At 51.0% G+C, this 24,527-nt stretch overlaps 3 protein-coding genes across 5 annotated transcripts in view; 1 reads left to right on the top strand and 2 right to left on the bottom strand.

The window, feature by feature from the left end:
• Positions 1–9,755: 9,755 nt before the first annotated feature.
• Fam246c (family with sequence similarity 246 member C) lies at positions 9,756–10,460 on the top strand. The gene has a single exon (XM_090320239.1). The coding sequence runs from the start codon at positions 9,756–9,758 to the stop codon at positions 10,458–10,460; it is 705 nt and encodes a 234-aa protein (XP_090176365.1).
• Positions 10,461–12,102: 1,642 nt separating this feature from the next.
• On the bottom strand, positions 12,103–15,932 carry LOC150045296 (carbonic anhydrase 15-like). Of its 2 annotated transcripts, XM_090320166.1 has the most exons (8): positions 15,726–15,932; positions 15,465–15,500; positions 14,860–15,030; positions 14,007–14,167; positions 13,827–13,919; positions 12,702–12,768; positions 12,448–12,614; positions 12,103–12,350 (listed from the first exon to the last, which is right to left on the bottom strand). In XM_090320166.1, the coding sequence occupies exons 1-8, from the start codon at positions 15,790–15,792 to the stop codon at positions 12,123–12,125; spliced, it is 990 nt and encodes a 329-aa protein (XP_090176292.1). In that variant the 5' UTR covers positions 15,793–15,932; the 3' UTR covers positions 12,103–12,122. The 2 variants fall into 2 exon arrangements, with proteins under 2 accessions (XP_090176292.1, XP_090176291.1); XM_090320165.1 differs by having other exon boundaries at positions 12,448–12,768.
• A 2,555-nt stretch (positions 15,933–18,487) lies between these two features.
• The window catches only part of Dgcr2 (DiGeorge syndrome critical region gene 2), a 69,459-nt gene continuing 63,419 nt past the window's right edge, over positions 18,488–24,527 (bottom strand). Inside the window, exons 12-14 of one of the 2 annotated variants that reach the window (XM_090320612.1) lie at positions 23,231–23,383; positions 21,747–21,983; positions 18,488–20,336 (exon numbers count right to left, since the gene is read on the bottom strand). In XM_090320612.1, the coding sequence (XP_090176738.1) occupies positions 20,080–20,336; positions 21,747–21,983; positions 23,231–23,383 (647 nt within the window). In that variant the 3' untranslated portion in view covers positions 18,488–20,079. The remainder of the gene's footprint in view (positions 20,337–21,746; positions 21,984–23,230; positions 23,384–24,527) is intronic. The other variant, XM_090320611.1, reaches the window with a different exon arrangement.

A 24,527-nucleotide genomic window follows, 5' to 3' on the forward strand; every position in this document is an offset into this window, starting at 1 on the left:
ACAGAAGAGCTTTCCACGGCTACTCTGGCTAGACCTAAGACCCCAATAATTAAAGGAACTAGCTAGAAGTATCACTACTCTCTTTTGTTGCTGTCTTTTCTTTTTTCTGTTATAAATCTGGGCAACCAAGTGTTTCTATTAGCATAATCCACTTGAGAGAAGAGGTAGGCCAAAGATGGGAAGGATAAGAGAAGCTGAGATACCATGGAAAAACAGCCCTTGTATGAGATGCAAAGCTAATGGATACCCATAGTTAAAAAGAATTCTTTGGCTCTGTCTGTAGGGGAGGATCCTCTGCCAAGAAATGGACATGAAAGTTCTAAAATCACAATGGCCAGTGCTTCCCCTGGCTAGGTCTTGAAGGAACAAAACAAACCAAAACAAAAACAACTACAGCAACCAAAAAACAAGCTAAGATGCCATCAGGAAGCCTTTTGGCAGAGAGTTAGAGAAAGAGAAACTTAAAATCTGATAGGTTAAACTGGGCTTAAGCCTGTAATCCTTGCTACATAGGAGGCTGAGATCTGAGGATGGAGGTTCAAAGCCCACCCAGGCAAGGTGAGACTCTTATCACCAATAAATCACCAAAACACCAGAAGTAGAGCTATGGCTCAAATGCTAGAGCCTTGTGCTGAGAAAGCTCAGGGACAGCACCTAAGCCCTGAGTTCAAGCTCCAGAACTGTTACCCTCCAAGAAAAGAAAAGAAAATGGCCCCTGAGACAGGCACCAACATGATGGGAACAATACTTTCTTATTTCCACAGAGACATGCATGCTCTGAGACCATGTTCCTCCCATACCCATATCAGGATCCCTTTCTCATGCACGCTCCAAATCAGGAGAACCAATCACAAATCTTCCCATAGTGTATGATCAATTCTTAAATAAATCAAACCAAGAAAATACTCTTTGTTGGGGGGGCTGGTCATGGGGCTTGAACTTGGCCTGGACACTGTCCTTGAGCTCTTCAGCTCAAGGCTACCACCCTATCCTTGAACCAAGCCCCACTTCCCATTTTCTAGGGGTTAGTTGGAAATAAGACTCCCAGGTCCTTTTGTACCCGGCTGGCTTTGAACCTCGATCCTCAGATCTCAGCCTCTTGAGTAGCTAGGATTACAGGTGTGAGCCATGGCGCACTGGCAAGAAGATACTCTTGAGGAGAGAGGAAACCAGGTACCATATATCTAATGAGATCAAAGAGATTCTGGGTTCCTATTGTTGGGGTCCTTCTTTACAGAGAGTCTATTATTTCACTGCTTTCTGTTCCCTGCTTTCTTTTTCCTTTTAAATAAACTTGTCTGTCTGCTTAAAACCCTTTCCTGCCTTAATTCTTTACTTGGTGGAGAAAATGAACCTGTAGCCTTAAATACTATCCCACTGTCTCTATTTAATCCTTCCCATAGATTCAGTAATCTGTTAGATTACTAACATAATCATATCCATGGCAGCACTGGGGCCATAGGGGAACAGAAAGCAGGTATATAGAGGAGATTTTTGAGGGTCACCAGAGAGTGGCCCTTTTTAGCACAAGGAATTCCACTCAGAGGGAAGAAAGCACCTTATGTACCAGTCCAGTACTATAAGAAGGCACAGAGGACAACTACAAGCCAAAACAAGGGATGCTTTAGGGTGCCTGGGTTTCTCATTAAGACACAGAGGAGGGCTGGGAGTGTGGCCTAGTGGTAGAGTGCTTGCCTAGCATGCACAAAGCCCTAGGTTCAATTCCTCAGTAACACATACACAGAAAAAGCCAGAAACGGTACTGTGGCTCAAGTGGCAGAGCATTAGCCTTGAGAAAGCCCAAGGACAGAGCTCAGGCCCTGAGTTTAGGCTCCAGGACTGGCAAAAAAAAGAAAAAAGAAAAAAAGACAGAGGAATTCTTAGACTTTTTGCAAAAGGGGTTTCAGGTCCTCTAGTGGCTCACAGAAATAGATATCCTTTAGCTCCTTCTGGTCAGGAGAAATTTCCTCTGGTATTCATTTTACCCAAGCCCTGAATCTCCAGATCAACAAAAAGGTCTTTGGAGTGGAACAATAGTCTGCCATATAACATTGCAGAAGGTCTGAGTGTCAGGCCTAAAATTATTTCCTGTCCTGATTAGGGCAAATAAGCAAGACAGTGAGCCAATTTTCAGAATTCTTTTGGAACAATTTAGTCAAAGTTCTCTTTTAAGGTTTTGTTGGGTTCTTTCCCCCTTTCCCTGAGGCTTGATGTTTCCAGGAAGATTTCTAGTGGTAGTTAATTCCCAGTGTCCTAGCCATACCTTGGAAGACCTGGGCAATGAATGCTGTTATTCATTGTCACTTTGAATGCTTTGAGGTTATCCAAACCTGGGAATTATTATTAATTTTTTATGGAAGACTTTTACTACCTTTATGACTTCCTTTTGGCTAACTACTTAATTTCCTGCTTTTCATTCTCTATTTAGTATATAACTACTTTTCTCCATGAATCATTCATAATCTAGGTGCCTCAAAGGCTTGTCGGTCACGTCTGACTTGTTAGCAAAGGTTTGTAAGATTGCTTATTTAAGATATCTTGACCCAGACGAGGGATAGGGTGTCCTAGAATTATGAAAAACTTACGTGAGAATGCCTGATCCCCAATCTGGCATGACAGATCAGGGGTATAATTATAGGTCTTTGGCAGTATGAGAGAATTTTTGAGCCTAAAGGAATAGATAAAGCTACCTCACAGTAAAAAAGAAAAGAAATTTGCTTTCCCAGATATTCAAGATTGTTCAAATTTCCACAAAGGAGACAGAGTTTCTGTGGGGGTTGCTAAGGGCATCTTGTTCCTCCTCGATCTGTTTCTGAGTGTGTCTTTATTTTATTTATTTATTTATTGCCAGTCTTGGGCTTAAGCTCAGGGCCTGAGGACTGTCCTTGGATTTTTCTCAAGGCTAAAACTCTACCACTTGAGCCTCAGCTTTTTCTGGCTTTTTCTAAGTATGTGGCACCAAGGAATCAAACCCCGGTCTTCATGCATGCTAGGCAAGCACTCTACCACTAGGCCAAACTCCCGGCCCCTGAGTGTGTCTTTATAACTAGAGTCTTGGTGGTTGGCTTTCATCCTGACAGCAGGGATAATCAAGTCTCCAATGCCAATACTTCCTCTCCTATTTCGGAGTACTAGCAAACACAGACTAGGTACTGAACAGCACATCATGAAATGCCATGACTTTTAACATTTGCAGCAATTGCACTTTCTCGGCTTGCTACCCTTCTCCTTCTGGGACATCCTAGGACCTCTAGGAGCCTTTCCAGTCATGACTGCCACAACTCTGGCTCATCTTTCTTTCATATCTGGTCCCTGTTTTCCTTCCTCCAATTGGTAATTGCTACACAACACGGAGGCAGTATCCAATAACTGGATTCCAGTAGTCTGTGGGCCCAGCTTAAGCCTTTGGAGCTTCTGTCTAATAGCTGAGGCTAATTGAAAGGAAAATAATGTAGGGGTCCTAGCAAATGCTTCATCTTTTTCTCTCCTTGCAGCTGTGAAAATTCTGTATCCATGGGAGTGCAGCAGACTGCTCGGATGAACTGGGAATCCCACCAGGACAAATAAAAGGCTTTGGAATCCAGATGCAAATCTGTCCAGGACCTCTTAATAGTTAATGACTTAGATTGTCCCTGCACCATTAGATGTCAGCCACTGAGGAGGGGGGATTTGAACTCGAATGGGCCCTTCTAGCCCTGCCTTTTCACAGAGTGGCAATTGAGCTTCAGGTGTCTGTGAATATGGGGCTCCACTTCTGGTAGGAGGAGGACTGAAGAGGATAGGAGGTACTTGGAGGTCTCTGGTAAAGATGAGGCTGGAGACAGGTGACACTCTAAGAAGCGGATCATCAAGGATGTTTTTCTTTTTTTTAGTTTTCTTTTCTGACAGAAGAGAGGGTCTGGTGCAGGGTCATACGGTACCTAGATCTACTTCCCCTTTTTCTTACAGGAGAGATCTAATTGCTCACTGCCACTTTTTGAGTCACAGCACCACTTCCGATTTTCTGGTGGTTGATTGGAGATAAGACACTCATGGATTTTCCTACCCTGGCTGGCTTCAACCCTAATCTTCAGATCTCAGCCTCCTGAGTAGCAAGGATTATGGGGTGAGCTGCCAGTTCCTGGTCCAGAGGGCTATTTTTTATTATTGTTCTCTCAGCTGATAGTGGGGTCAGGTTATATTTCAGTTCTTCAGGTTCCTGAGATCAAAGTGGTGTAGTGCCTTAAAACACTGCTGAAGGGCTGGGAGTTTGGCCTAGTGGTAGAGTGCTTGTCTTGCATGCATGAAGACCCAGGTTCAATTCCTCAGTACCACATACATAGAAAAAAGCTGGAAGTGGTGCTGAAGCTTAAGTAGTAGAGCTCTAGCCTTGAGAAAGTCCAAGGACAGTGCCCAGGCCCTGAGCTCAAGTCCAGGACTGGCAAAAACAAAACAAAACAAAACAAAAAACCACTGCTGAAATGAGATTCTGCAGGAATGGAACAAGATCCCTCCATGTTAGCACGGAAGGAGGCAAGGGGGAAGGGTGACACCCCTATTACATCTCTGGAGGAGAAGCAGCTCCAGGAAAGTGGAGTTGAATTTTAATTACTGATCTGGAAGATCAGAAAGTCTAGAAAGCCGGGGAGGAGTTGATACCCCTATTACTAATCCAGAGATGCTTCTGGAGGACAGCCCCAGGAAGGAAAGTGGAACCCCCTGTGACTAATATGGAGGGAGTCCTAGGGCTCCATCAGGTATCACAGCCAGATGGAGTACCCATTGGATTGCTAAAGCTTGATTCTTGAAGGAATAAAAGGTGAACTCTAAGCCCAGAGCGGTTAACTCATAGAGTGTCTTTACTAGAGGTCAACTATCTCCAACCAGGAGAGGGGTAGAATTCCTATTGGGTATGGGTGGCTTCATTTGTCAGTTGCTGTCCTCTAGAGGCTATTTACCATTCAAAGGGGTCTACTCAGATGAATGCTCAGCTACTAGCATTAAGGAGGATATTAATTTTTTTTTTTGCCAGTCCTGGGCCTTGAACTCCGGGCCTGGGCACTGTCCTTGGGCTTTCTCAAGGCTAGGGCTCTACACCACTTGAGCCACAGCCCCATTTCTGGCTTTTTGCTATGTGTGTGGTACCGAAGAATTGAACCCGGGCCTTCATGAATGCGAGGCAAGCACTCTACCACTAGGCTAAACTCCCAACCCATTAAGGAGGATATTATAGGCAGCATAGGAAAACCTGGAGGAGCATGGGTGATCATGGAAGTAAAAAAATTCCTTGGCATCTCTAACCGAACATACACCTAGTGGCAAAGAGTTTGACAGAAAGAGGAGAACATCAAGGGAAAACAGTGGGCCTTAAGTAATTCAACAGCAAGCGTGTGGTGAAAAATTTTCAGTTTTCCAGCATTCAGGAAGTTTGGAAGTAGTTCATAGTAATGTCGTGGGCTGATCTTAAGAAAACAAGGGAGATAATTTAGTAGATTTGGGGGAAAGGATCTACCGAGTACAAGGAAATCTCATAGTTTTGCTTATGTATGAGATGTAACCCATCTGCATAAAACCTTAAGTAGAGGGCTAGGAGTTTGGTCTAGTGGTAGAGTGCTTGCCTAGCATGCACGAAGACCTGGGTTTGATTCCTCGGTACCACATACATAGAAAAAAGCCGGAAGTGGTGCTGAGGCTCAAGAGGTAGAGCTCTAGCCTTGAGAAAGTCCAAGGACAGTGCTCAGGCCCTGAGCTCAAGCCCAGGACTAACAACAACAAAAAAAACCCAAAACAAAAAACCCTTATGTAGAAATTGTTGTATGCAAACAGCAGGCTAAGGATGCTTATGTTTCCATTGGGCAGAAGCCTCAGTTTGGTTAGAACTGGCCCAGAGTTTTTCTACCCCTAGGGAGAAGTCCTAACTACAACCTGGCCGCTAATTATCCACAAGGAAGAGTGGCCATGGAAAGAACTAGAGAAGAGATAGAACTCAGAAGAAAGAACTCACATGTATTTCCCAGGGTAAATTGGTTTCAACATTCTTTCCTTTTCACTAACTTGCTTCACACTTCACACCCTCACTCCGGCCTATACCAACCATGGCTTTGGGACACTCTACCACCAAGTGAAGCCCCAATCTGAACTCATTGCGAAGATTCAATCTGAGCCAGGCATGGTGGCTCATATCTGTAATCCTAGCTACTAAGGAGGCTGGGATCTGAGGATCACAATTCAAAGCTAGTTAGGGCAGGAAAGTCTGTGAGACCACCAGAAAACAAGAAGTAGAGCTGTGGCTCAAAGTGGTAGAGCCCTAGCTTTGAGTGAAAAAGCTTAGGGGCAGCACCCAGGCTCTGAGTTCAAGTCCCACAAAACACACACACACACACACACACACACAGCACAGATTAAGCCTGTATCCTAACCTGTCCAGAAGCCTCCTAGACAGGAACACCAAGATCAGACTAGCCATGGCTCCCTTCCAAGGTCCCTGTGATTTCTCACACTCCTATATACTAGTGTGCAAACCTAGAGTCTTTCCTACATCTTCCATTCCATCCTGGGATCTTGCATTTCATGGGTGTGCACTTAGATGAGAGCCCCTAGGTCACACAGTCTGACTCCAGCAGACCCTGAGAAGGACTCAGGGCTCTTCAGGCAGCAGCACTGGTGTTAGTGTGGGGGTATAGTTAATGAGGCTCTTGGGACCCACAAAGCCAGATGCTGAAGGCCCCAGCGGGAGCAGGTGACTCAGCAGCAATGGGGGAGGGGAGTCTGGGGACCAAATTCTCATCTTCCCTCTGTACCTTCCAGACAGCTGCAATGAATGAATGAGTGAAGTAAGGGTAGTCAGGGGATTTTTGCAGTGGCTTCCCAAGAACAAGTTGACAGCACCCCCTAGTCCTTTTTATACACAAACCCAGACACTCAATCCCCTGGAGAGACAAGCCACCATGCCCCCTAGGGACCTAGGTTCCATTGGCTGTCTAACAGTCTCCCTATCCAGCCCACCTGGATCCATGCCAGTCCCTCCCTCTTTACAACTTGCTGGAGAGGCCTCAGAGCCCAGAGCACCCATAGTCCTAACTAGCCCCTAGGGATATAGTGTGAACAACATGCCTGGTGGGGAGATGCTGCCCTCTACAGGGTCTCACAGCCCCCTATGATGGCACAGACAGAAAGGCAAGTACACAGGGAGTGAGAGAATAGGGTACTGGGGTGAGGGACTCTGCAAGCACAACTAGGAGAACTAGTTGCTTGGCTGAGAAGGTAGACCAGTTGGCCATAGGACATGAGAAAAATTGGCAAATAATACCCAGGATTTGGTCCTGGGCCTCCCATCAGGAGGCCACCCTAGCCCTGGATTCAGAGCTCCCATTGTGGGTGGTAGCCAGCTAAACAAGAGACTGTAGTAGATCACATGAGGCCAGGAATTCAAGCCTGGGAAATGTAGCAAAACTCCATCCTATCTCAACAACAAAAAGCTTGTGATTGAGTAGTGGCAGCTCATAATTTTAATCCTAGCTACTACATTGTCCCTAGAAAAACTCACTAGATTCTATCCCTAAAATAGCTAGTGAAGGGCTGGGAGTGTGGCCTAGTAGTAGAGTGCTTGCCTAGCATGGGTTCAATTCCTTGGTATCACATATACAGAAGAAAAAAAAAAAGCCAGAAGTGCTGCTGTGGCTAAAGTGGTATAGTGTTAACTTTGAGAAAACCCAAGGACAGTGCTCAGGCCCTTACTTCCAGCTCCAGGACTAGCAGCAACAACAACAACAACAAAAATGAAATAAAATAACCAGTGAAAAGCAAGGTTGGAGGCATGGATCAAGTGGGATATAGTGGCAAGCTTAATATCTTGAGTTCAAACCTTGGAACCAGAGCCAAGTGATAATAAAATAAAAATAAAAAAGGCTGTGAAGTGTGCTGGGGTTAGGGACTTGTGTTACCCACTGTGGGAGTGGGAGGTCAAGAAAAGCTTCTGGAAGCTGAGTTCCAATGGCTTATATCTGTTATCTTTGCTATGCAGGTGACTGAAGTCTGAGGATTGAGGTTCAAACTTAGCCCAGGCAGGAAAGCTTGTGAAACTCCTCTCTCCAATTAACTACCAAAAAAGCCAAAAGCAGAGCTGTGGTTCAAATGGTAAGGAGCAGCCCTTGAGCAAAATAAAAGCTCAGGGCTGGGAGTTTGGCCTAGTGGTACAGTGCTTGCCTAGCATGCACGAAAAGAAATGCTCAGCTGGGCATGGTGGCTCACACCTGTAATCCTAGCTACTTAAGAAGCTGAGATCTGAGATCAAGGTTCAAAGCCAGCCCAGGCACAAAAGGACCTGAAACTCTTATCTCCAATTAACCTCCAGAAAACAGGAAGTGGGGCTTGGTTCAAGGGTAGGGTGGTAGCCTTGAACTGAAGAGCTCAGGGATACCACCCAGGCCAAGCTCGAGCCCCATGACCCACAGAAAAAGAAGAAGGAGGAGGAGGAGGAGGAGGAGGCGGAGGAGGAGGAGGAGGAGGAGGAGGAGGAGGAAAGAAAGAAAGAAAGAAAGAAAGAAAGAAAGAAAGAAAGAAAGAAAGAGAAAGAAGAAAAGTAAAGCTCAGAGACAGTACCCAGGCCAAGTTCAAGTTCAAGTCCTGGGACTGTCACTGAGAAAGGTGGGGTGAGGAGAGGGAGAGGAAGAGGAGGAAGAGAGGGAGGAGAGAGGCACTTCAGGTCTCAGTGGCATGAGTAAGATCAGGGGACAGTGATGATCGGGAGCAGTAGGAGCCTATGCAAAGTTGTAGAGGGTTGAAGGGTTGTTGCTGAGTTAGGAGAGATTAAAAAGGATGAAGCCAGAACTAGTATGTAGCTGTGTGGCAAAGGACTTGCCTAGCAAGAGCAGCATCCTGGGTTCAATTCCCAGGACCAAAAAAGAAAAAAGAAAAGGTGTGTGTGGGGGGGGGGCAGTAGAGACAGGACACAGAGTGAGGCATTAGGACTCGGCATCAGGGCACTGTCCCTTAGCATTTTCACTTCAGTCTGGTGCTCTACCACTTGAGTCACGGCATCACTTCTGGTTTTAGGTTGGTTAATTGAAGATGAGTCTCTTGGACTTTGCTGCCCAAGTTGGCTTCAAACACTGTTCAGTCTTCAGAGTAGGGAGGAATTATAGGTGACAGCCAGGGTCTGGCCTTGGGCAACTTTAGTGAGCCCTGGAGCACACCTAACCCTGAAGAAGTTGGCAGGGCAGACAAGGCTGGAGTTGTGCAGCCTCGTGTGATCACAGGAGGCCTTCAGAGTGGCCTGGGTTGGAGACTTAGCTCACAGGCAGCCAGCTTGTCTAGCACCCAGGAGGCCCCGCGCCAGTGAGGTCTGCGTGGTCTCTATGATGGAGACCACAGCTTCTAATAGTAGATTTGAGCTGGGTTCAGCCTGGGGGTGCCTGAGTTTTGCAGCCAGTTCTTCCAAGTCCTGTCATTTCTTGCAGAAACCAACCCGAGCATCCAGGAGGCCCCTGGACTGCATGGTCCCTGTAGGCAAGTCCCACACACCCACGCCTGCCCCCATCGACCTTGGCCCCTAGGGTTCCCTGGAACCCCAGTTGCCTAGGGTTTGGCCCTGCCAGGGGTTCCCTTGGCCCCAAGGCTGGATTCCCTTGGGGACCCTAGTCATTCCCACAGCCGTCCCAGAGGCCCTCTCCAGGGCTCCTGGCCCGAGGGCCCCCGCAGTCTGTCGCTAGGCTGCGGGTTGAGGCTCTGAGACAGGCCTGGTGCTAGTGACAGTCGTGGAGTGGTGGCAGCGAAGGATGGCGGCAGAGCCCGGGCGCTCGTGGACTCAAGCGCGCAGCGCCTATGGTGCCAGCGAAGCGTTGCGTCGAGGCGCGGGGCGCCGGCGGGACCCCGGATCACAGCCCAATGGACCGGTAGTCTCCGAGGACATCGGCGCCCCGGGCCGTCTGGCTCGCCTTCGGGGAAAACTGCGGGCCGAGGCTGCGGCGCGGGCCGAGGGGCCGCGGCTCCTGCGGGTGGTGGAGCGCGCGGGGGCCGGCGCGGCGGGGACCGGTGACCGGACGGAGGCGCGCAGCGGCGGCTCTGTGTGCTCCGTGTGCGGGGAGCCCCGCGGCGGGGCCACCTACCCCGCAGGCGTGCTGGAAGTAAGCGAGCGGCGGCTGCAGGAAGGCCTGGCGGCCGTGCGCGCTGAGCTGGGCGCGGGGCTCGAGGCGCTGCGCGCGGAGCTTCGGGCCGAGCTGGACGCCCTGCGCGCGCTGCTGCCACCCCAGCCCCCGCCGCCGGCCCCACGCCGCGAGCCCCGGCCAGCTCCCCGCGCGGCGCCCCGTGGACCCACCCTGCTGCGGGCTCTAGGCACTGTCAACGCTTTACTGGCAGCCACGAAAACTGCGGACGACACCCCTGATGGCCCTGCCGATGGCGGAGCCAATCGAGTCCCCGCACGGAAGAACCATAAGAAAACTCCAGTGCCACCGGGAGCCCAGCAAGGTGGAGGAGACTGAGGATGGCCACGCCTGGGGCAGATGGGAGAGATGCAGAAGAACTTGCCGCTAGCACGCAGGGCTCTAGTATCCCCGGAGGCAAATGGACACATCTATCCCTCTCCAAGGGAGCTCCAGGCGCTGCCAGCCGGGGCTTGTGCATTTAGAGGGGGCAGAGGCTGCCTGGCATGGGGGTCTGCCGGGTGAGAGTGGCTCTGCCCGGCAGGAGCCGATGATTACCGTTGGAAACTGAGTGTGGGCTGGGAGGGGTCCATAGAGCCCTTTTGGGAGGCTAGGACGTGGCAGCAGGCACAACCACGGGGTCTACAATCTGACTCCTTGGGGGTGGTGGTGGGGTTATGATTACAAGTTAGAAAGTTCTAGGGAGGAGACAAACTCTGGATTAGAGATGTCCATACACTATGCAATGGATGGCAGGGGCAAGTGGATGACTGAGACACTGTGGCCTGAAAACAGTGCTATCCCAATGCATCCACACACTCCACACGGCTTCACCTGGGTGACAGCCTAACTAGCTTATCTTACTGGGCTGACAGCTGGCTTTATCCTCTCCACTGGACAGTCGCATCTACTCTATGGCTCTTGGACTCAGTTTGCTCTGAACAGTGACACCATGGATGCTTATCCCCGTTGCCTGCAAACTAGCATCTCTCCACAGTGTCACTCTATACTTAAGTCTCCACAGTCTGGCTTCCCAGACAGTACAGGATATACATGGCTTTACCACTTGGCTAGCTGTTACCAGCCAGGACCCAGCAACCCAGTGCAGTCTGGCCCATCACAGAGTCTGGAACCAATCACTCTTACATCCCATCCTGAGGCTGTCATTTAACTGGGCATATTATCCCTAGGTTGGTTACCCAGCTTGGTTTTGAAATAAAATGTGTAGACTTGGAGTAAAGGTGGGTTATTACGTTTTTGTTGATGGTGGTGGTGGTTGTGGGGCTTGAACTCAGGGCCTCGGTGCTGACTCTGAGCTCTTTTGCTCAAGGCTAGCACTCTCCCACTTTTGAGCCACAGCTCCACTTCTGGTATTTGCGTGGTTAATTGGAGATACAGTGGGACTTTTCGGAACCACAGTCCTCAGATCATGATGAGCCACTGACACCCAGCTAAAGATAGTTCTTCCTTTTCCTTTTCTTGTTTCTGCTCCCTTCTTCCTCTCCTTTCTGTCAGTGCCATGGCTCAAACTCAAGCACTCAAGGCTTCCCACAGCTTTCTCACTCATGGACAGCACTCCATTGCCCCAGCCATGCCTGCTGCTTTTTGCTGCCTATTTTAGAGATGAAATTTCACAGATTCTGCATGGGCTAGCTTTCAAACCTTGATCTTCCAGATCTCAGGCTTTTCTAAGACGTTCTGGCTTTTTCTTCCCACATGACTGTGGAGGAGAGTGAGAAGTAATGAGAAGGAGTGGGGCCCCCTTCCTCTGGAAGGCATTTAGGGATAGACCCGGAGATTGGAGAAGAGGATACTGAACCAACTGTGCTGGAAAGGCAGTGTCTTCCGGGAGTCTCCTAGTTGGACCAACAGTAAACTGAGGCCCCAGAAACTGGGCCAAGAATCCTCCCTGGAAGGAGGCAACTCACTCTATCCCAGCCCTTTCCCCAGTCACAAGAGCCCAGAGTCACTCCAAGCCCTCTTTATTGTCATGCCTGGATCCTAGGGCCCATGCCAAAGCCACAGGCTGAACCCCAAGCCCAGCAGAACCCAGTACAACCCTCCCTGAGTGGGGCTGGAGGATGGACCTGCTGCATCTTGGATGGAAGCTCCTGGAGAGGCCCAGATCCTGCGACCTCCAAGAGGCTGCTGGGGGCGGAAATTATCTGAGAGCGGCCTGGGGTGCAAACCTGGTAGCTGAGTCTGGGGCACAGTCTGGAACTGGGCTACCTGGGGGTTCAAGGCAAAGACAGGTCAAGACAAGGGAGACACAGACAGGGAAGGGGTGATGCTGACTCACCGAGGTGGCCAGTGATTCTGGCCTCACCTGGGAGCGACCAATGGGGACTGTGTTCTCGAAGACTGTCCAGATCACTGATGGCTCACAACCTGGGGTGGTCAGGGAACCCAAGTAACGATAGTATCTAGAGAGCCCGGAGGCGCCTGGCAGTAAGGAGGCCACTGGGAAGGTGGATGTGAGATTTGTCGAGACTCCTAGACAGGGAAGGGGAGAGGAGATAGGAACCGACCTTTGTATCTTATTTCCCTTCTCCTCCAGCCCAAATGCATGCCGCTCCTCACCAGGTAAAGACACGTTTGTCAGGCTGTCCACAATGGTAGAAAAGTTGGGGTTGTCAAGGTCCCGCTCCTGAGGAGGAAGATTTCATTGAGGAAGTCTGAATGAGGGGTCTCTGGGAGCAAGAGGAAGTTTTTAAAGGAAAGCTTCCAGGGATGGTGGGTTACCTCCACTGACCTGGCAAGAGCCACCTCCTCTTCTCCTATCTTTGTCCCCACAGAATCCTTTAAATCCCAGTATCCTTATAAATTGTGGGTGTGCGCCCATGTGTGTGCGTGTGCACCCTGGGGCTTGAACTCAGGGCCCAGGTGTTCAAGACTAGCATTTTATCACTCTGGCTTTTTGGTGGTTAACTGGGGATAAGAGTCTCACAGACTTTCCTGCCTGGACTGGCTTTAAAGTAGGATCTCGGCCTCCTGAACAGCCAAGATTACAGGTGTGAGACACACTGGCACTTCTCATACACAGACCCACTGGGCCCACCCTGGACCCTCTGCCCAACAACCCCCTTTTGGGGGTTGGTTTTGTTTGTACAGATATTGGGCTTGAGCACAAGGCCTCCTCCTCTTCTTTAACTTTCTTTCTCTTTTTTTTTTTTTGCCAGCCCTGGGCTTGAGCTCAGGGCCTGAGCACTGTCCTTGGACTTTCTCAAGGTTAGAGCTCTACCACTTAAGCCTCAGCACCACTTCCGGCTTTTTTCTATGTATGTGGTACCGAGGAATCGAACCCGGGTCTTCATGCATGCTAGGCAAGCACTTTAACCACTAGGCCAAACTCCCGGTCCCTTCTTTAACTTTCTTTGAGCAAAAAATGCTCTCCTCCTTGAGCCACACCTCCATTCCCATGGGCTGTCTTGTTGGTCATAGGGCTTGAATTCAGGACCTGGAAGCTGTCACTGAGCTTTTCTGCTCAAGGCTAATGCTCTATCACTTTAAGCCACAGCACCACGTCTAGTTTTCTGGTGGTTAACTGGAGATGAGTCTCACAGACTTTCCTTCCCTGGGCTGGCTTTGAACCTTGATCCTGAGATCTCAGCCTCCTGAGTAGCTAGGATTACAGGCGTAAGTGATTCATACCCCACTACAGAACGCCTTTTTGGAAACACATGGAGTCACCAGCCCCTCTCTCACCTCCAGCAGCACTGCCAGCACTGCGAGCCCATTGGCGTGGCTTCTCGCTTCTGCCATGCTGTGGTACTCTACGTTCACGTGGACCAGGTGCATCTGGGGAAGATGAAGACCTAGCCGCTGCCTAGTTGCCCTCTCCCACCTCCCTCAACTCCATGGGTGTCCCCTCTCCCCACATCCCACCTCCATGGAGCGCCGCTGCCCATTCAGGCTGTGCTCAGAGCCTGTGTGCCTCCAGGCTCCCCAGTGGAAATGCAGCTGCAGCAGCCGGTAGGCAGGTGACGGCAGCCCTGCTCCCCGAATCTCCAGGTGGTCCTGCAGACCAGCACCCACGTGGAGCAGCACTGAAGTGAAGGGAGCGCACATGATGCTGTCTCCCTCCCCCTGGGGTGATGGCTCTGACTGTATGGTGATGGGGGTGGAGGAGTTGAGACTATTTTTCAGATGTACCCATTTTGGGGGGAGGGGATTCCCACAGTTGGGTGTGTCCTGAGTGTCCTCGGGGAACAAAGTTTAAAAAAAAAATTGTGTCAATCTTGGGGCTTGAATTTAGGGCCTGGGCATGATTATTTAGTATTTTTTTTTTTTCCCACCTAGCGTTTTGAGATTCTACAAGTTGAGCCACAGCTCCACTTTTTTTTGGTGATTAATTCGAGATGAGGAGGCTCATAGGCTTTCCTGCTGGAGCTGGCCTCAAAAATGTGATCCTCAGATCCCAGTGTCTTGGAGTAGCTAGGATCATAGGTGTGATTTACTTGTAGGGGGGATTCTGACACCTATTGGGGAGAAATGTGTTGGCCACTGTCTGTGGAAGTTCTGCCTTGTAGAGATTGTGATTCCCATAGGAGGGTTTCTCCTGGATGTATAGAGCTTAATTTTAACCCATTTGTGGGGACCAGTGACTCAGGGGTTCCTCACTTGCATGTGTAGTGAGACTTCTCTGTATGACGTCTCAGCTCCTGTAAGCTTGTGTGGAGTTATTGCCATAGTTTGGGTGAGGGTGAGGGCGGGGAGGTCCTGATTCCAGGATGCTAACCTGTATGGCCATCATTCTCTAGAGTCCAAGGACCTGGGGGTATTGAGTTGTAGCCTCGAAAGAGGAAAGGTCCTAAAGTGGTGTTGTGCTGGACCAGGCGAAGGTCAATGTTGATGGGAGACTGGGTTGAGCCTCCACAAGCAGGAGCTAGTTCTTTCCAGTGGGTGGGGCCTGAGGAAATAAGATCTGAAATTTGTACGTGTGGGGGGATATCAAGGAATGGACCCCACACCCCCCAAAATAGCCCAGGCTTGGGGAACTCCTCCTTGCTCCCTCCATATACCTGAACGGGTCACCTCCCCAACTTGTTGCCTACATCTGACCTAGTCACTAAGTCTGTAGACCCCCAGGCCCATAGCAAGACTGAGTAGAAGAGGCTGGCACGTGGTTACACAAATACATTGAGGACCCCCTCCTCACTGATTCTAATAAAAGCAGGCAAGGGGATCACCGCAAATGAGGATATAAACACAAAGGACAGCCATACACCCAGAACACCAAAGAGCCTGCAGAGACCCTAGAAGTGTGATAGCCATGTTTGAACCCCTCTAGTGGCTTTAGGACACAGACTTATCTCACACAGCTTCATGTAACACTGTCCTTACCACACTTGGGGTCCTGGGAGTCGTAGCACCACACACCTGCAGACAATGAGCAGGAGAGTGAACTGAGCCTGTCTGGATCTTCTTCAAGTCCCATCCCAGCTGGGGTCCAGGAATGGGGAGCAGGCTTAGCCCAAGAAAGTCGGGTTCAGAACCTGTTTTACTTCCCCCTTCTACCACCACCCAGTAGGACCCAGTGGGTGGCAGCGAACACCAAAGGGTTGGGTAGATGGGAGGTCAGCTGGATAGGGTCATGGTGCTCACCCTCAGAGTTCGATCGCACCATCAGCTGCACCTCAAGGAAAGGGAGCAGGAAACCCAGAGCCCTCATGGTGCCACAGCAGCTGCGACTCAGGGGAACTAGAAAGTGGCAGAAAATCTTGGAACCAGGTTGCTACATATTCATTAGTGGGTGGGACAGAGGGGTGGTTATCTGGAAACTGCCCAGGGCAGGATGGGAGTGGGTAGTGCTCAAGCACAGCCACCAGGGAGGGCGCTAAACTCACCAGGCATGCTCTCTGATCCCCAGGGCTAGCTACAGTCCAGCACCTGCTGCAGCCAGCATAAAGCCCAGAATTTGTGTGTGTGTGTGTGTGTGTGTGTGTGTGTGTGTGTGTGTGTGTGTCTCCTACCCTTCTCATTTATAGTAAACTGGAGATGGAATCAGGAGTAACTAGCTAAAGTCACCAGCAAGGAAGTTAGTTAAAACTGTTGGCCGGGGCCGGGAGATTGGCCTAGTGGTAGAGTGCTTGCCTACCATGCACAAAGACCCGGGTTCAATTCCTCGACACCACATATATAGAAAAAAGCTGGAAGTGGTGCTGAGGCTCAAGTGGTAGAGCTCTAGCCTTGAGAAAGTCCAAGGACAGTGCTCAGGCCCTGAGTTTAAGTCAGGACTGGCAACCCCCACCCCCCCAAATGGTTAAGCCATCGGGGGCAAAGGTGGAAGAGTGTATGTAGCGATTTCTTATTCCAAGACCAGTCTCCTTACTACTGAAATCTCTTTCCAAGAACTACTCTACCCAAAGGGCCTGGGAAAGCTGCTGCCCTCCTACTCTGCCCCTGTCTGGCACAGGTAGGCAGCAGTTGCTGGTTTTGAGACATGGTTTTGAGTCTAGGTGGTTGTCCTGGAAAGCAGCTGTGACTCCTCTGCTGTTCAACGTATCCAGGAGACATGTCTGGAGAGAGCTCTACAACTGCACGTCCATGTGCCTGTGGGTGTCTGCTCAACTTGGGCTCCCTTGCAGTTTTCAGTGCTGAAGAGGTAGGGTGCCGCTTTCCAGACTCCTGTGCAACTCAGTGAGAACTGGAACATGCAAAGCCCTGGATATCCCACACCCCTGGAGAAAGCTGCCTAGGCCAAGCTTTTCCAAGGGATTCAGGCATGGTCTGTGGTACGGGCAGGGATTCCCTGGGCTGCCAACACATGTGTTCTAGTTAAGAGATGAAGTCATGAAGCTTCTACCAAAGGATTCGTTTCTTCCTAACCTTTAACCCCTTCCACATCCTGCCTCACTTACTTTACCCAGACAAGATGCGCCCTTCCCCACCTCCCATAGCCTGGTCTATCCTGGTACCTCTCCCAGGGCCTGTCGCTCAGAACTCTTCCTTCCTGTATCATGAGTTGGGTGGATTTTATTGGAAGTGCAGCAGAAGAAGACAGTACAGCCTGAGAGTCCAAGAATCCCAGGTTGGTTTCCACTAAGCTCCACTTGCCTAATCTATGTGAGCATTTCAGGGCCACAATTCAGCTGGGCCTGTGGCCTCCGATCCTTCTGTGTGCTGCAAGCCCAGTCCCCCCACTTCCCAACAACGAAGCCTCAGCGGAGTCAAGCCTATCATGGACTCTGCTAGCCCATTTTAGAGATGAGTGCCACAGAGGGCCTGAGCCTCAGCCACATGACAAACATTAGGGAGGTAGAGGCCTGTGTCATTCCGGCTCTCTGGGTCTCCTGAGACCTGTAAGTATTCTGGCTGGGTTTCAGAACAGGTATGAAGAGAGGCAGGTAGGTTAAACTGCAGACAGGGGAATACTTACAGCTACCAGGATGGAGGTTAGAAGAAATGGGACTAGGCCAAGTCCCAAGCCTTCCTCTACAGATGCTCTCAGATGACACACCATCCTAGTTAAACAGAATGTGAAGTCCACAAGTGTGGACCCCACATGAAGTAGCATTTTCTGAGGCACGGGGCTTGGGTGCCAGGGGGTGCAGCCGAACACAGGGCCAAACGCTCTTGCTGCTCACTCTGCTCAGTCTAGTCTTAGTTGAAGGACATCACGGGCTGTTCTAGAGGCCTGTAAATTCCAGGAGAATTCAGCTGAAAGACGGTGCCCCAGTCACTGCCACCATGGGGGCTGGCTCACACCAAGGATTGACCACGCCTCTTCCAGAACATGTTTATTTGGCATTTGGATGAAATGGTTCTCACAGCATCTTAAGAAAAGGATTAGTGCCAACCCGACCAAAAATACACCCAAATTAAAACCCTTAGTGAAAGGAAAACATAAAAACAAGCATGGAAACAAAGTACAGTATCAAATTCTACCTCCAGGAAGGTCAGAGGGCACCTGGTCTTAGAAACAGTGGCAAGGCAATCGAGGGGTGCCCCCAGGAGCGCCCCCAGGGGCCTGGCCTGTCCCTCTGGGGCTGGCACTGGGCACATCTCTCACAAGAACACAAGCCTCCGGATCAATCAGATCTTGACAGAGTAGCAGACAGGATGGCAAGGTGAGCACAGACGAGCAGATCCCCATGCCTGGCCCCAAGAGCCTGTGGGCTGAGCGCCCTGGGGAGGCTCGATGCTCCCCAGGGGAAGGGAATCACTGGGAACCCTGAGAACACCTTGGGCAGAAACCCTGGCCAGTCCTGAAGCAAGCCACCCCCTTCCTCAGTGCCTCCGATGTGTGTCTTTAGGTCCCCAGAGGACACTTTCCATTCCACACACCTACCAGCAGCCCTGCCCTGTAAACAACTGAGGCCAGGTAAGGCTTTTCCCAGCTGTGGGGCCAGGCTCCCACTGGCACTCCTTGGGTGGCCCTCAGAACCCTCATCCATCTCTGGGTATTAGTAAGACTTGTCTGCCATTCTGGAGACTGGCCACACAGTACCTAGAACATGCCAGAGGCACGATACATTTCCTGCTCTGTCCTCAGCAGTAAAGGTGAGGCTCTTGTAGCCAATATGCGACGTGAAGAAAGTTGTGCCTTTTGCAAAGGGGAGTACTGCCAGCAGCATCTAGTTTCTGTGAGCCAAGCCCAGGGACAGATGCTCAGTGACAAACCACAACCTCCTGCCAGCTCTGAGATGAAGTTCTGGGACTCTCCAACTACTGTGAGAATGTGAGCACCACAGGACTGCCTGCAACATCCCCCCTCCTACCCAGATCCTTAGCAACCATCACCAAGGGCAAAGGCTTAGACGTGGCTGCCTCAGAGCAGCCCACAAGAACGAAACTGACACCACACAGTGAGGTTCCAGCCTGAGTTCCTGGAAGCCAGCACTACTTGAAAACATTTGGCCACAAACAGACACACATGGACACACACAAAAGAAAAGAGGCAGACATTCAATGTAGAAAAGATGTGGATGTGCTAAAAACCGCACAGAACCCGCTTCATCTCCAAACCTCAGAAATGCTACAGGTCCATGTCAGGAGACATGACCACTGCCTACAGCAGGCAACAGGGTCCCTTGGGCAAAAGGCCCCACACTCAGAGCTGCAGTGGGGTGGAGAAGCGTGCATGTGGCCATGGGGCGCTGGGCCCAGGGGTGGAGATGGTACAGCCCTGTCACCCCTCCCCCAGTGAAATAATCCTTTATGGCACAAATAAGATGGGAAGAGGGTCTCAGACCTGGGGACCATTCAATAGGAGGCAAGGCCTCAGGGCTCCAACGTGTGACCAAGAGGAGCCAGCTTGGCCCAGGCCTCAGGAGAGGTCTAGACTCCTGGGGAGACATGCAGAGCGACGCCATGGGGATGAGGGGTGGACTGGGGCCTTCTGCTATGGAGCCTGGTCTGCAAGGCCCAGACAGAGGGCAGAGAGCCCTCTGGGAACCCAGGGAACCTCAATGTTAGCCTAGGGCCATCCTCAGAGGAAGCTGCATGGCAGCCTCTTGGGCCGCCTAGTGGGAACAGACCCCTTGTACCAGCCCCTCTCAGGGCAGCTGCTGGAGGTGCATGCAGAGGTCCCCACACATCACCCACTCAAGGGCTCAGAGCCTTGTTGGTGACTGGCCGGCCGGCCGGCCACATAATCTGGGTGGCACACTGCCGTGAGCAAGCCAACCCAAGATGTTTGGTCTGAGCATGGCCTAATGCCTTCTGTCCCTTTCCTCCAAAATGTGTGATGTGAACATGATTTGCCATTCTGCCATTTAAAGAGACGGCGACCTGCAGCTATGGATGTCTGTGAAGCCCTCAGGGACACGCAGCGCAGGTGCTTGCTCCTTCCAGAGGGAGCTGGCCACATCTGTACACACGGGCCCACTGGTGGAACAGTGGCAGTGGAGTGGGATTCAGGCTGTCTCAGGGCCCCTCCAAGTTTCCTGCAGGGATGGATGTTTTCTCAACAGCAAAGAGATGCTCGCAGCCCATTTGGGGCTTTGGGCTGGGCTGTCTAGACCACAGTGTTGAGGGAGCCACGGCTGTGATGGTTGCCTCCTGATGGTGGCTCTGTAGCTGGGGCAATACCACTCTGTGAAGAATCAGGGGGCACAAGGAGGGTGCTGCTGCTGTCAGTAGAGTCTTCCAGGTCTGCCAGGGAGGTCCCAGCAGGAGGCAGAGGCTGCTCCAGGCACCGGGGCAACACACCTTCAATGCTATCCTCTCCTGGGGTTGGTGGGCCAGTTTCCTCAGGCTCAAAGGCATCATCATCTGCAGGAAGTGAAGGGGGTGTCAGAAGCAAGTAAGGACGCTCACGGGGATACAGCAGCGCTGGGCATACTGGGGACACCCTTGCCTGAACACTCTCACCACTGCTGGGCAGGGTACTGACTTCCTCGGGGCTGGGGAGAGGCCCTCCTGACATGGGCTCTGGAGCGCCCGCTGCTCCCGAGGGTTGGGGTTGGTAGGTGCACAGTCCTTTACATGCAGGCCTGCACAGCCTGAACAAAGCAGCAGAGCTTCTGTGTGCCATCATAGCTTGAGGAGGGTGAGACACAGTGACAAAGGGAGGTGAGACTCAGCAGGAAGGCAGGAACACGGGACGCCAGAACAGAAGAATACTGGCTTCAGTTGGAGTATACTAATGACAACGTTGGAGCAGGCAGCCTGTGTGAGGCACAGAGGTCAGCAGAGAGGTCTTGCAAGGGAAGTTTGGGGAATGGCAATCCATTGGTTAAATTCTGCCAGCCCATTGTTATGGGCTGCTTTGGAAAGCTGGTGGAAAAAGGCTTTGCTAATGCACCTTTCCCCAGCCAACTCTCCACAGAACCCTTGCTGACCACCTGGTATATACTGTCAGGGACCTGTTGCCACACTTGCAGGAACTTTATCCCCCTCTGTCCTCTCTACCCTTCCCACCCCTTTTATGGTTATGGAGGTTCAATCCAGGGTAGGTGTAGACCAGGAGAACACTTTACCACTGAGCTATACAGTTATCCCTAGAGCCCCTATCCTGGTCTCCTTGATAAAAGCCTGTGACAATCTGCTCTACTGGCAGGATCAAATCCAAGGCTTTCCTGTACACCCATACCATACAGCAGAGCATGCCTGTGGATGCCCACTATGTTAAGGTATGCAGGCCCATAGGAAGCAGGGACAGAACACCTTCACTGCCGGCCAGAAACACCGATACATCAGGAAGTAGGTAGAAAGGGAACACACTGGATTCTAGTTCCTTCTTAGCCGCACAGTCCTAGGGGTTTCAGGGGCAGGTGCAAAACAGACTGCACACTTCCTTGGGCTTCTTCCTGCTGTTATTTGAGGCACTCTCCCAAAGGTGTCTTCACTTTTCCACACATACATGTATAGTCTATATAGCAGAGAGACTACATGTTTGGTCTACGCCAGGGCCAGCACTATTCCCATGACCAGGCAGAATGGGCACTGAAAACTGCTCAACAGGAGCTTATAGGAGGGAGGAAAGAGGAGTTCCATGTACTAGAGGTCAAGTCCTTTCTGCAAGACTAATCATGGGAAGAGCCCTTAGAGAAAAACCAAAAGGAAGGACAGAAAGAAACAGAGATCCCCAGGCCTCTGGAGCTAAAAAAACCCCCCAGTGGTCTTGGCCCAATGTGCCCGACCACTTAACAACTGTGCCCCCTCCCGGGGGTGGGCAGGCACCTGCAGGGTCGTAGAACACGCTGTCAGGGTTGATGGAGGCCTCGTAAGGTGGCGGCGGGTCATCCGGCTGATCGAGGTCTGGGTATTTGTAAGCTGTGTAGGGAGGTGGAGGGTCGTGGAAGTGGAAAGTCCCACCTTCCCCATCGTCAGAAAGGTGCAGTGGGGTGAGGCCCGTGCCAAACCCATCTGGGCCATAGTCAAAGCCAGGGATCCTCCGGCCAAGGTTGAAGTGATGCACTGGACATGAAGAATGAGAAACAGGGCAGAGGTGTATCACTTGAAGGCAAGATTCCTGGCTCCCGAGACTCCCTCTTGAGACCGAGTCTGCCCCCAGAGGGCCACACTCCTAAAAACCAGCTGGATATCCCTTATGTCACCTAAGAAGCTTGATTTGGAAGCTTTTATGCCTGTAATCCAAGCTAGGTGGGGAGCTGAGATTGGAGGATCTTGGTTCAAGCCAGCCCAGGCAAAATGATCCCATCTCAAGCAATAAAATGTTGGGTGAAGTAACACAGGACCTATTATTTCAGTTATAGACGAAGCATAAATAAGATGGCAGTGCATGCCAGCCTGGGCAAAAAGGAAGACCCTATTTGAAAAGTGAAAGCAAAAAGGGCCAAGAGTGTGGCTCAAGTGGTAGAACACTTGCTTAGCAAACACAAGGTCTTGAGTTCAGGGCCCAGTACTCCTCAACTCCATCCCCTAGCACAAAGAATCTCCCAATTCTCCTATCCCTGACTGCTTTCACCAATGTGCCTTTACCCCTCACCCGTATGCAGTATGTCACTCTGTCCTATCCCTTCACAGAAAAAGCAAGTTTTAGGACTGTCCTATCCTTTGGTTCTAATGTCCTTCTTGGTGTCCAACCCTCAAAGGCCTACCCTTCCTAGAGCTACTCCAGTGAGTCTGAAGGAGGCTCAGGAGGAAGGCTCCTTTCCATGGTTGAAAACTGGCGAATCCTGGTGACGCGAGCTTTTCAGACAGCCTAGGTGCCCTAAAGCTCCCTCACAGAGACTAAAGGGGCACACTTGCCCCTATTCTTTGCTCACTGCAGAGAAGCCTGCTAGCCAGGCCTGATGGATTGCTGAGGAACTCAGGGTAAAGAGAATTGCCTGATGTAGCTGCTGGTGTCAGGCGCTCTTTTTCTCGCTGGTGGGCCCCACTCACAGCTCAGGCACCATAAATGACAAGGCTGTCATTTCTCCTTTAAGGACTGGAAGATGGAAGGCTTGCCTCTAAATTTCAACCATAGACAGCTTTCTCTAAGTGCCTGCCTGTGCCTCTGCCTCCCCAGTGACACCCCTGCATTCGTCACCCACACAGACGGGCCCCCTTCCCTTTCCTCCCCAACTCATTCATCAAGAAAACTTCCTTACTCCATCTTACCCTCTTCCTAACAGGGGGTATAACCCAGAACAGGGGAGTCCCGAGACCCAGAGAGGCATTAGCCTAGGCCCCTGCTGCGGCCCTCAGAGGGCACTCACAGTTTGCTCCGATCAGGGACTCGATGCGCTCCCGGCGCCTCTGGCGTAGCCGGTGAACCATGAAAAGCAGCAGCGATAGGATGAGGAAGGAGGAGATGCAGCTGACGACCAGGCGCATGCCGCTGGCCATCGAGTCGAATAGGCTGTTGCCATCTGTGAGGAGGAAGGAAGCCGGCAGCTCTGAGAAAAAGACCTTACAGGGCTAGAGGTGTGGTTCAGTGGTAGAGCAAATGCTAACATACGCGAGGCGCTGGACTTGGCTCCTGACAACACTCATGAGACAAGCTTGCACTGAAGGACACCACCGTACTGGATAATAAGCTAGAGAGTGATGATGCAGAAAGCAGAAAAATGAACTACGTACAAGTGCCGCTTGTGGGGGCCGCAGTCTTGCTCACCAGGCCTCACCTAGCTTGTTCTCTCTGAGCACTTTACTTTGAAGAGCTCCAGCCCTTGGATGGCTAAGTGTGCAAATGTCCTTCCACCTGTCATTTAAGCAAACCAAGTGAAGACTTCTGTCCCAAGACTGGAATTTCTAGGGAACCAAGCACAGCACTGGTGTGTGTAAGTGCAGTCAATACTTGTGCTAAGGCCCCACTGCATCCCAAGGGGCAAGCCCCCACATCAAGGTCACACTGTCTGTGCCCTCCTTGTTCAATAGGGCATGATGTGATCATCCCTGCCTTCCTTCCTTCCATGTCTAAAAAACAAGATGTGATTCCCAACATCATCATCATCATCATTATTTGGTTGTGGAGCTTGGACTCTGGGCCTGGGCACTATCCCTGAGTGATTCAGCTCAAGGCTACCCCTGAAGCCACAGCACCACCTTCCAGTTTTCTAGTGTTTAATTGGAGATAAGAGTCTTATGGTCTTTAGTGCCTGGGCTGGCTTTGAACTATGATCTTCAGATCTCAGCCTCCTGAGTAGCTAGGATTACAGGCATGAGCCACTGAGCCTGGCCCCAACATAATTTTTATCTATGCCCAGTACATCCCCCAAAACAAGGAAGCAGGACCAAAGGAGAAAGACAAAGGGCAGTCAGGGCCAGGCTGCTTGCTGTCTGAGGTCTACTGTCCTTTGAAGGATGAAGCTCAGCAATCAGCAAGAAGGGCTCAGGGAGGGGTCAGGCATCCCTATCCCAGAAAGCAGGTCCTTCCTTGAAACTCTGGGCAATGTGGACTGGAGTGATTCCCTGCAGGACTTGGTTCAAGCAGGTGCTGTATCATGGACTGGCTACAGAGGACCTCGTGGACAGGGAATCCATGAGAAGCCTCCACAGCATCCAACAGAGAAA

Source organism: Megascapheus bottae, chromosome 28, assembly GCF_031878675.1.
Source record: "Megascapheus bottae isolate mThoBot1 chromosome 28, mThoBot2.hap1, whole genome shotgun sequence".
Taxonomy (NCBI): Eukaryota; Metazoa; Chordata; class Mammalia; order Rodentia; family Geomyidae; genus Megascapheus; species Megascapheus bottae.